General features: G+C 31.9%; 1 protein-coding gene across 3 annotated transcripts in view; it reads left to right on the forward strand.

Annotated features, from left to right (window-relative positions):
* Positions 1–61: 61 nt before the first annotated feature.
* The window catches only part of LOC144842842 (serine/threonine-protein phosphatase 2A regulatory subunit B'' subunit beta-like), a 31,072-nt gene continuing 18,647 nt past the window's right edge, over positions 62–12,486 (forward strand). Inside the window, exons 1-6 of one of the 3 annotated variants that reach the window (XM_078699392.1) lie at positions 62–93; positions 915–1,290; positions 7,802–7,981; positions 8,394–8,497; positions 8,832–8,934; positions 10,172–10,246. In XM_078699392.1, the coding sequence (XP_078555518.1) occupies positions 976–1,290; positions 7,802–7,981; positions 8,394–8,497; positions 8,832–8,934; positions 10,172–10,246 (777 nt within the window). In that variant the 5' untranslated portion in view covers positions 62–93; positions 915–975. Of the gene's footprint in view, positions 94–146; positions 171–914; positions 1,291–5,430; positions 5,808–7,801; positions 7,982–8,393; positions 8,498–8,831; positions 8,935–10,171; positions 10,247–12,486 lie in introns of those variants that run through there. The other 2 variants (XM_078699393.1, XM_078699394.1) reach the window with 2 other exon arrangements.

Here is a 12,486-nt window from a genome sequence, read left to right on the forward strand (position 1 = left end):
ATACAATTCAGAACAATAAATAATTTATAATTTTAAAGCTAGTTTAAACTTTCAACTCTATGTTTATTTCCGGTCGCCAATTACAAATTCCAGGTACCGAAATTAATTGTCTTCGACTTCTTTTTGTCATGTAAATAAGCAGATTTCATCGGTATTCTTAGTTGTATGAGGTAGATAGGTATTCTATTAAAAACTATGAATTTTAAGATTTAAAAAATAATGTGTCTGTGAAATTTGGGCCTATTTTTAGGTTGAGGCCCACGTTGACAATTTTGTTGTTGACTGTCACATCAGCTCTCAGCTCAGACATTCTCTGTAGACTGTCAAAAATGATGAATTGATGTAGGCCTAGGCCTAGTAGGCTAGACCAGCAGGGGAGGGCTAATATATTTAGGCCTACTTGTAGCCAGGAAGACAATAGTCGACCTATTGGTTTTGAAAATATGAAAATTATAAATACTGATATGATTTATGAAAATTAAATAAAAATAAATTTCATTTTAATGATTTTTAAATAATTCAATCCATTACACTACAGTTACAGTATTAGTAAGTATTATAGGCTATATTAAGGCCTCTTCCTATATATTTATCATGCCATGGCAATACTCATTCATTGGGTTCATTTTTTTTAAATTTTCATCTTTTTAAAAATTTCCAATGCCTTGCCATGGCCCATGTTCTTTATAAATAGGCTCATTCTGTTGATATGAAATCCAGTTACTGAGAATGTTCTTATACTGTATTGGCAATATGTAAATATAATAATACTAATTTCTCTAATGATTATTTAATTTATTGATTATTTATGATGCTTTTCTATTGTTTCCTTTTAAGGAAGTGTACTTGTTATCTACCATTGTAAACATATTGTTGAATCAGTATTGTAATACAAACACATTTTTTTTTTTCAGATGATTGCCAGAAATTGGTTTTAATCTTGTGTTTTTCAATCATGAGGTAGAAACAAAAACCATGGGAAAATTAAAACCACATCTACGTCTAAAAATCGATGAACTATTTCTAAGGTGGTTGAGTGAAACAGACACGCAAGAAATCTTGCGTGAAAACTTATCACTCATCAAAAAGGGAGAAAACATAGACTACACTCCGTCGTCAGCATTCCAGTATAAAAGCCATGGTAGCCCTGCATCACCCTTGCTCAGGGTCTCATCACCAACAACTCCTCCTTGTTCACCAATTCCAAACAGTACTCCAAGTCCTCGAAGCCCTCGGAGACGAAGCACTAACAAACTGTCAACATCATTATCCAAGTCACTGACTGCTAAGGTAAACTACACATTGTATTACTATTAATTCTAGTACAGTAATAGCCTAACATGATGTTGAAACTAATACTTATTTTATGTATTTGAAAAATAATTGTACTGTTTACATCCAATCTTGTGATCTCCACTAAGATTACTAGCTGCATTATGGGAGTATGTTTCCATATGTGATGCAAAAATGACCGGGGTAATAGTGTTCAGACGCGCTTAGACTGAGGTTTCACAACATTAGGCGCTATATAAATCCAGGATATTATTATTATTAATAAGACAAAATAAAATGAGTTCACCATAGAAAATATTAAAACAGTAGTTTTTGACTTTTAAGTGTTATAATTTTAAATTGGATAGCAGGAAATTATAGCAGAAGAATTGTAACCCCTAACATAATGATAGAACAATCCAAAATGTTTGACCAATCATCAGACAGTATTCAATGACTTCATTCAGTACAACTAATGTAATACTAATATAGTAATAGCTCATTTTATTTAATCATATTTAAATACACAGGAATTTATATTAATTATTACTTCAACCATTGATAGTTTATTTGCCACTATAGATGTTGCATATTCTGGTATTCTGGTAAAGTACAAAAAAACAATGGAATTCTCTAAGCTTCTTAATTAAGCTTAAGTTAACTTAAGCATCTAATGATTGTTGAGTTACTTGCATTCGTTGATATAAATAAGATATTAAGTTTCGTGCTAAGTGCTAAGATTAAACTTGCTTCATCTTTTCAGGCTTGACCCTAAAGAGTTTGATATTGCTCTTTAATTGGTATGATAGGAATTTTACTAGCTTGCAGGCATGTTCTAATCTAGCTCAAATTCCTCAGGCAGCGGTCTTACTTTAAAACAGTTTATATTTATCACCTGCCACAATATTAAACACATAAACAACGAGTAAATCATTTATTATAAAAGATGTTCTGTTTATGCTTTCTGTTTAAATAAAAGATATTTTACATTTTTAGGATTTCAAGAGAAGTGATATTTGATAATGTAATCCCATGCTCCATACCCTACAAATTTAATTAATGCTAAATTTTGACTCAAAATCCATTAATAATGCAATCTGAGTATAATCCCACCACTTAATTATTTTCTCTAAATTTGATACTCAGGTCTCCCTCTGGTCCCCCTACTTGATCATATGGAATTTTTTTTTTCTTTTCAATAGATTATTTTTAATAAACTAAATAGAACAATTGTTTGCAGTTACTGGAAAAAACAGTCACTGCAACAGTTTGTTTGTTCTCACATAAATAGTTAAATAAACTTTCAAATATGTTGTTTCCTGTTTCTATGGAGACAACTTTCAATTACAGTATTTGTCATGTGACCCAAAAAGTTGATTGAAGTCAAAGTGATTAACATTCTTACTTATTTACCCCATACTGTACTGCCCTGATTTACGAAAGGGCATTATCTCAATTTTTTTCAAAATTGAGATTTTTGTCTTACATGACTTTTGAGGGTATAATCTATCATTTAAACTTAACAGCTACTAAAAATGTTTTCTATAAATATTAAAAATATTTAAAAAATTAAAATCAGCTTGGGCATTATCTTTATTCATACCTACAAAAAATAAAAGCATTATCTTAAAAAAACAATACACAACAGGAAATGATCGCTTGACTGCACACTGAAGCAGTAACAATTATCCAATCAGAGGTTGACTTTATGCATGCTAATTACCACGCTCAAACTATGTTTGTAGATGTTAACTAAAATAAATTGAATCTTTTAATCAAAATATTGTATTTGACAACACTAACATAAATTTATGTGGATACCAAACTAAAATGGAAAAACATGACTACAAAGAACATTTTCAAGTGCCTATTGAATGAGTAAGCCTAAGTTTATTACTTTTTATTACTTATGTCTTCGTTATTATCCTTGAAAATGTTGAAAATGTAAAAAAAAGTCCAATGGTCATTTGTAGTGTTTTCCAATTGATATTTAAATCAATGTCAAGCAACTTTTGTTATAAAACAATGGCATTGGGAAATTTGTATTTTAGTCTTTTGAATTACATTTTGATTGAATAGAGCTTTTTGGGTGTGGCTGTAAGCAAGCGTAGTCATTACATTGAATTCCATTTAAAGAAGTACTATTTTAAAAAGTTGAAACAAAATTAAACCGGAAATGTGAATATATGGATACCAGTTATATGTCTAGAGAGTTTTTAAAGAAAAACAGGAATTCCACAAATTAAAAAAGACAACATAATAAAGAAATTGATTCCACAAACAGAAAACTTTTGGAAAAATCGACCAACTTCAAACGTACGCAATCTGTTAGAAAACGAATAAATATATCAAATACAAAACTTGTAAATATAATGCATAAAGCAATAATCTGTATCAAGAGAGAAAATGCGATAAAATCACTGTACATCGAGTTTTTATAAATGGTTTTTTTATTTTTTTGTCATCAAATTTCATGAAATCCTTCCAAAGCGAGTACCACAATCCCGCCCCCCTAAACCCATCCCCACCCCAACAAACACCCTCCCCACCCCTCGCCCAACGGCCACATGTTACTCACTCTCCTTAACTTTAACCTATCCCTAATGCAACATATTTGTCTTGTGCTATTAGATGTTTTGTAGTGTACATTCTATGTAAATATAGAGATAATGCCTTTTGTTAAATTATCTATTGTTATTAGTTAGTATGAATAATTTACAAGAAGGAATTATCTCAATTTTGACCCCCTAAAAAATAAATTATTAAAATAAAATTCATGTTACATATTTTCTATATATGTACTAATACCTATTATAACTGAAAAACCATTAATTTGTCTAGATTTTTAAAGATAAACTCAAACACGTTTTGCTTATTTACTCAAAACTACATTTTTTGAGATAATGCCCTTTCGTAAATCAGGGCAGTGTACTGGTCATCATCTACACTCAATTAGCCTCAAATAGTAATAATATTAATCACTGAACATTACTAATAAGTAATATTGACCCTTTTTATTACAATTTATTAAAATAAATTAACACATTTCCAATTCTGTCTAATTTATTTTCCATTCATTTAGTACTTAAATTCTTTTGATCAAAATATTGTTAAGCAGAATTTCTGGTGATAATTTAATGACATAATAAAGATAATAACAATAATTTGATATCATGTGATATTAGATAATTGACTGTCTGTCACTGTTATTATTTGATAAATTAGGCTACCACATGCGGAGACAACTGTTAGTTAAAATCTATTAATGACCCGATTTTAAATAGACTATGAAATGAAAGATGATGATGTTACAAATCGTAACCAGATCTAATCACCGACTTCTGTCATAGGCCTCTCATCAGGCTTGCTTCCTTATAAGGGCATGCCATCTAGGCCTATACTGTAGCTTCAGCAAGCAGAGTGGATCAGTCCAAATGGTAGATGGAAGGCCATTCAGATCTTATGAATCAAGTGAAACAGCTGGTACATGGGGCCTACGAAGAGGCATACTGTAGTATTACAGGGAGGACATACTTCAATCATTGATAGTTTTTGTTTTTTTTATTGTTGTTGAATCAAAGGCGAACTTTGCATTATATTGATGGTGACTATTGGGTATTGCATATCAATTAACTGTTAGCAACAATGTTTCTAATTTTCAAGAGAAGCGGCGACGATTTTGTTGATGGTCAAATTTTTCTGCAATAGAAAGCTTTTTAATTGATTTGATGTCATCCGTAATGATTGATGTTTTTATTTGTGGTTTTGTACCATGTTGGACTCCAATCCAGGATGTGATTTGTCATGTATGTAAGGTGATGAAATGATTGACACGTGGTGTGACTGTTTAGAGGCTAAGGAATCAGCAATCAATGTTGCAAACACTGTTTATTAGTTGCATGAACTCTTCCAATACAAACACTAAATGTAGCTGTTACTCAAAGAACTTTAAATATTGTTTGCAGGCATTTTGTGTCAAAAACTAAAGCCCACGTTGTGTTTTATGTTTCAATTTAGTCTTACACATCGTTATTGCATTTAAACTAAATGTACCAACGTCATTATGCATTTTAATACCCTACAAACATGTTATCAACTACATTGCTGATATTCTTATGGAATTTTAAAGTTTTTGAATTTGTTTTGTCAGTAAAATTGTTTCAATTTCTTAATTGTGGTTTTTGCTGCAACTGGACTATTAGTTATTGAACAATAAATCATTGTTTTCAACGCGTAATTGTGGTGTTTTGTAAATGCCAGCCATTCTTAATATGCAGACATGTCCTCCTCAACCAGCACCGTATCACCTTGTATATTCATCCCGCAACATTAACGAGAGTTTCTTCATCGATCAACGACCGGTTCGTATTGTACACCATTTTCATAAGATTTGTCCGTTCCAGAAGCAAGACGCGTCAGGCAAGCCGTGCGACGCCGTTCATTTCGGATTCTGTTCTGATGTTTTTACTTCCAAAGATTTAATTCTGGATGTTAATCAAAATTGTATCATTAGTAAATCTAATAACAATATCAAGGTAGGCATTTATCAAGTTTATGATCATGACAGCTTGGATGTAGCTAGAGAAATTTAGGGGTGGGTGCCACAATTTAAAATATAAATAAATAAGCTTTCAGTAAGACTTTGAATAGGTCTCCACCCACACAGTAGTTACATACTTACATGAGTTTAAATTAGTTTATTTTTTTCTATTAATTATTAAAGCACAGTGTACTCTTTATTTGGCAAAATATATATAGTACTTGCTTTGTTTGTTTGTTAGCACGATAGCGCCTACAATGTTATCATTCTATATAAATAGGTATACAGTACTTACAGAACATGCCTATTGAAATTCAAGAAAAACGGTTCAACAATAACTTCACAAATCACAAAAAGAAAAGTTTGTATTATTTTACAGTAACATGGCCCAAAATATGGCAATATACTGTAATTACTTACTGTATACAATTCACTCAGTTTCTGTTCAATTATAAAAGTTTTTCAAAGCAAACTACTTCATTAATGTATCATCACATGTTTTGATGCGATGAGTAATGTTATGAAATTGTCATGTATGTAAGAAGCCTTACAACAGACAAGTTCTAACTCATTAAATATTTATCAAAGAATTCCTCGTGTGATTTGGAATGTTGCTCTCCTCAACATCACAAAGTATGATAGTTAAGTTGTGATAAAAATTACTACATTTTAGAACATTTTTGTTTTTCTTGATTTGTTTTTAAACATTTTGATTATCATTAATATTATTAATAGGTAATTGATTAAAAAATTGACATGAATTTTTGTATATGGTTTTTGTCTTCTCTTGTATTTGTAATTAAATCTTAATATAAAAAAGATGGTTATAATAATTATGTCTTTGTATGTATGATAAAAACGTGGTAAGTCACCAGGCATTACTTTGTGTACATGAACTAATGTTGTATTTTATAAGTTGAAACTTTAAAAAAGATGGTATAATTAGTTCCATGTAGTGACTTAATGGATGATTACAAGGTAAGCCACCAGGGCTGACTTATGTGTACATGTGGGATTTGGAGGTCAACAAACTTTACAAGGGTTTTATTCCCAGTGGGATCCTATCTGGTGCAATAAGTACCATCCTTCAAAACTTTCAAGAAAGTTAGTGGACAATTAAATGTTCTATCCAAATTCGTTGATCTGTCATTGTATTTTTTGCTAGTAGTAAAACCTTAAATTTATAACCAGTGTGTCTTTGTTTACCTAATTTGAATATGGACATATCTAAAGCTCTGTCTACACTATCAAATTGTATGTCACAAAAAAATGTGCTGTGCCCAAATATGGTAGTGATATACCCAAATACGGTAGTGATATGACATCATCATGTCTATATATGTGCACATCACATTTTTTTGTCACATAAAGTTTGATAGTGTAGACAGAGCTTAAGATTTGAGTTTGCTAGAAACCCTTTAAATAAACAATAGGAAGGGATTTGTTAGATATGTACAAATAAGGAGTGAAATTGCCTAAGCTCAGTCTACAAATCCATACAGCTTAATTCATTTCCTGACAGACACTGTTTTAACTCTGAGACACACATGGCACCTATTCACTAAATCCCAACACAATCGGCGTCATCTGTTGTGATTTTAGACATTTAAAAAAAACTTTGATATAAATTTTTTCTGGGGTTTGAATGTGGCAAAAGTTAATTTGCTAATGCTCTGTATACTGTATTTGTACTAATGAGTAAATTGTATTGTATTGAATTAGTAATGTTTATTACATGAAAGAAAAGGCTAACAATTAGATTAAATGCATATCTAATTAATATTTCTCATATATATCACACAACATAACCTGCAATTAAACTATAATTAGTTGTGCGAGTTCAAAGTGAGCCAAAAATTCTCAAATATTATTATTTATTTTAATCATTGGATATGAATATTCTCATTCATCCAGTTAGTACTAAGTCCAGTGGATAGATTAGATTGATATCTTTCAAAACAAAATCTCATCTCATCTATTTTTTTTTAGCTTTTTGAAGATCGTAAAGCAGCTGAGAGTAACCGGCAACCAGTAAACGTTCCACAGTTTTACTTTCCGTATGGCCGACCGGTTGACGCAGGGGTAAATGAAAAGGTTTTAGAAAAAGTTTCAGAGGTTTTTAGATCTTTACAAGTTATTAGAAAACATGAAATGGATGAGCTAACATTGGTATGTTTATTTAATAATAATTTTTTTTTTTTTTCACAAACTCGACAATTACAGGATGGATAAACTATTTTTACAATTATCATGCTTATAAACTAAGTCTCATTTGAGGCTTAGGGAGTGGAGTTGAAAGAGTTGTGAATTACAACCCTGGCACTAGGTCAGGATTGAACCCCGGACCTTGGAATGCAAGCAGATTAACCACAAAGCTACAGTTCCACTACAATTATGCCAAATTCTAAAATTTTAGACAGTGGATTTTGTGGATACATGCATTCGGTCTGCTCCATTGTTTTGAAATATGTTTTGTTGCATCGTGCAAATAAAAAATATACAAATACTGAATGCTGTTTTCAAGATTTTATCACCAAAGTCATTGACCTCATATTTACTACAACAGTATTATTCATTGCAGGCTTGTGGCTGTCCTAAATATTGGAGGATGGCTCTCTTTCACGCAGCTGGAGGAAAAGATGATGTACCCCTTACAGAAGAAATGTTTGTAACAATGTGGCAGAGGTTTGTAATACATCCTCTTTATTTCATTATTTATTTCAACCAATTTTAGATTCTTTCCATTGCATAGTTAAACACAATTTTAAAAACTTTAATTGTCAAAAAAAAAAAAAAAATTATCAATCAACATCATCTTATTTCTGCACTTAAAAGTGTACCTCCAATTGACATTCTTAGGATCTGAACCATCTTTATTAAGTCTGAACTTATATTTCTTTTTCTCACTTGTGCATTTAATATTTGACCTCCACTTGACCTTATCAGTATCTGAGCTATCTATTTATTTCCTTTGAGTCTGAATTTAAAATTAATAATTATTTTTTTATTTCTCTTACAGAGTGATTTCTGAATGCCATGACGACAGTTCAAGATTATTTCGCCTTTTAGTGAAACCCAAGTGCAATTACATATCAGCTGAGGACTGGTACCCAATGATTCAGGTAAAGAACACCCCTTGATACCAGTCTCAATTACATATCAGCTGAGGACTGGTACCCAATGATTCAGGTAAAGAACACCCCTTGATACCAGTCTCAATTACATATCAGCTGAGGACTGGTACCCAATGATTCAGGTAAAGAACACCCCTTGATACCAGTCTCAATTACATATCAGCTGAGGACTGGTACCCAATGATTCAGGTAAAGAACACCCCTTGATACCAGTCTCAATTACATATCAGCTGAGGACTGGTACCCAATGATTCAAGTAAAGAACACCCCTTGATACCAGTCTCAATTACATATCAGCTGAGGACTGGTACCCAATGATTCAGGTAAAGAACACCCCTTGATACCAGTCTTAATTACATATCAGCTGAGGACTGGTACCCAATGATTCAGGTAAAGAACACCCCTTGATACCAGTCTCATTACATATCAGCTGAGGACTGGTACCCAATGATTCAGGTAAAGAACACCCTTGATACCAGTCTCAATTACATATCAGCTGAGGACTGGTACCCAATGATTCAGGTAAAGAACACCCTTGATACCAGTCTCATTACATATCAGCTGAGGACTGGTACCCAATGATTCAGGTAAAGAACACCCTTGATACCAGTCTCAATTACATATCAGCTGAGGACTGGTACCCAATCATTCAGGTAAATATTTAAGAACACCCCTTGATACCGGTCTCATTTCATCACCCCACCAATAAAGGATTCCTTCCACCAGTTTGTTTGAACCGAACTTTGACCAAAGTTGTTTTAGTGGTCTGGGAGGGAGACATCATAATTTGTGTCACAGAGGTCTGAATGTGGTTTTAGTTTAAATGTCATTTAATGTCACTTAAGTGACCAATGTAAATTAATTATCATTGTCATCGTTTATTTCTTTTTCGTAAACTTAAAAGAATCAATAGTACATAAGTGTAGAATAATTAAATTACTACTGTATATCCTCTGGTGTAATCCCACCTTCTCATCCTCTTTCCTAACATAAAATTATATCAACTTTGTGGGCTGGGACTATACCTGTGGAAAGCCTGGTTCAGGAAAAAAAGTATTGGTAAGCATTTCTTGTAAAAACTCATCTGAACTGGCTAGTGAGAGGCCTACATCCAGACCAAAATACTCGGGACTATATGCCTGTTTGTGTAATAAGACATAAAATAGGGGGTAGGATTATACCTGAGGATATACGATATTAGCCAATCATTTGCTTCGTTTCGCAGGATGTGGTAAATTCTCATCCTGGACTGTCATTCCTGCAGGATGCTCCGGAATTCCATTCTCGTTATATCCACACGGTAAGTCAAACATTTTTGTTCCCAATTATTCAAATCAGCGTAATTTTTGCAAAGTAGGCCTATATATTTGCATAATTAGGTTATATGCATGATATGCATATAACCTCTTGATTCTGTCAGGATCTTTATTTATTTATTTATTTATTCTTTCCTTAGCACTATTTTGTCCGTGAATTATCTTGGCATCAGTTTCATCTAGCTAAGTCAATTTTTCAGAGTATATTCCTTATGGCCAGGAATCGATGTGGTCATGTTTTCACGGTGCGCAATCATAAATTACGCGGTCTACGCGCGATTTAATGAAATCACGTTTGTAATCATATCTTCACAAGCATGAATCACTTTTAAACAAAATTTGGTACTCATAAATTTCAGGTCATATTTCATCATATGGCAATATAATTACGTGCGTAGCGCATATAACGCATGCGTACGCGCGCTTAAAAGTTTTAAAATTGTCAAAATTTATTTTCGATGAAATTAGAGTACGTTTCAGGCAATTTTAAGCGTTTAAAAAATTGCCACGAGTGCGCAGAATTTTGCGTTAATTAATTAAACGTTAATGCGCACTCTTTTTGCCCGATTTCTGTTTTACAATCTTTCTTTAATAATATCATCATATTTGATTCACTTTTCAACTCGAAATTGCGTTATACAAGCACGTCAAAAGTGACAGGCTACGCACGTATAAGTTAACAAAATAGTGAAAATATGCTAAATTTTAAAATTAATATATATCGTCAGAATGCTGGGGAACACCTATTTTTTATTTCATTTTCTTGAAGTGTATGTATCATATGTATGATTTATTATCAAATTAAGAGAACAAAAGTTGATTAAGTCATCATTAATTGCATATTGAATTAAAAAAAATTAATTTCGACAATCAAACAAATTTTGACATTTTCTTAGGCCGAAATAACAAACTTAACATTAACTTTCTTTCTTAAGAATTTCATATATTAAAGTTAAAAGTATATAGTTTGACAGTGCATCATTTTTTTAAATTTTTAAAGATGTCATCATAGTAATAAATTATAATTCATTGCGGTATGTAATAATCTATCTGCACCAAAGTGGCTACTGAATAGTAAATACACGGAGGAATCATTCTACATGTTTTAGTTAGTTGCGTATGGCTCGGTGGTCTGTGCTCGTGTCTATAGCATTCAAGGTACCGAGATCGAGCCTCACTTTGGGTAATGAAACGAAATAAGATTTTTTTTTATTATTTGTATTGTTTGTTCAATTTTATTTCTTAGTGTATAGATTATACACATGATTTATAATGAAATCTAGATAAAAAGAAACTTATGTCAAGATTCAAGATTCAAGAAATTTTATTTGTCCATAAAAATGGAAATTCACTTTGCTTGGTAGATTAAAACAACAATATTGCAAACAATTTAAAACGTGCAGTATTATAACAGATTAAAAAACTTATGTCTTTATTATTATGTAACAAATGTGGTTTATGACATTATACGCAGAGGGATCTTTGATCGGATTGCGATACCGGCTATTGTATTTGCGTTAGTAAGATCCTAGCATATATTATAAATAATTAAAGATTCTGAGAAAATCAATCAATCAATATATCTTTTACAAATCAATTATCTTTATTTTAATCAATGCATATAACCTATAATTCGTCATAGTGACGAATTAAATCTAGTTAATAATTATAATACATTTTAAAATAAAACAAGCAGTGATTGTGACAATCAGTAGCGACATCAATATATTGATGATGGTTTTGATTTTTTTTTAACATATACAGAATTTAAATAAGGACAAAGATGACAACAAACATAGTGGATAACCAAGGCTAACTAACAATGATTTTAATGCATCTAAGTGTTACTGTACAATCCCCATACCCGATCGACTAGCTGCAGGCACAAACAATGCATCCCTGATATTGTACACAATAGTTATTCCCATTCTAATTTTGTTTAACAATATTAATTGTAAAATCTCATATAGCATAATTTATTGATTGCTCCAAACGTCCAGCACCATGGATTCCCCTCCCCAACCTTCCACATCTATCCCATTCCCACTCTTCACCCGCCCTCCCAGCAATGGCTTATCAAAACGAAGGCTAGTATCCGTTGTTTTATCCTTGTCAAAACCAACCACTATATCAGTGATACTGAAGAAAAAAAACATGTTTTACGCCCTACACCGCAATGGGGTACAGCATGCTTAATTTTACAGATATTTAATAATAGTGCGCT

This window comes from Antedon bifida, chromosome 5 (assembly GCF_963402885.1).
Source record: "Antedon bifida chromosome 5, ecAntBifi1.1, whole genome shotgun sequence".
Classification (NCBI taxonomy): domain Eukaryota; kingdom Metazoa; phylum Echinodermata; class Crinoidea; order Comatulida; family Antedonidae; genus Antedon; species Antedon bifida.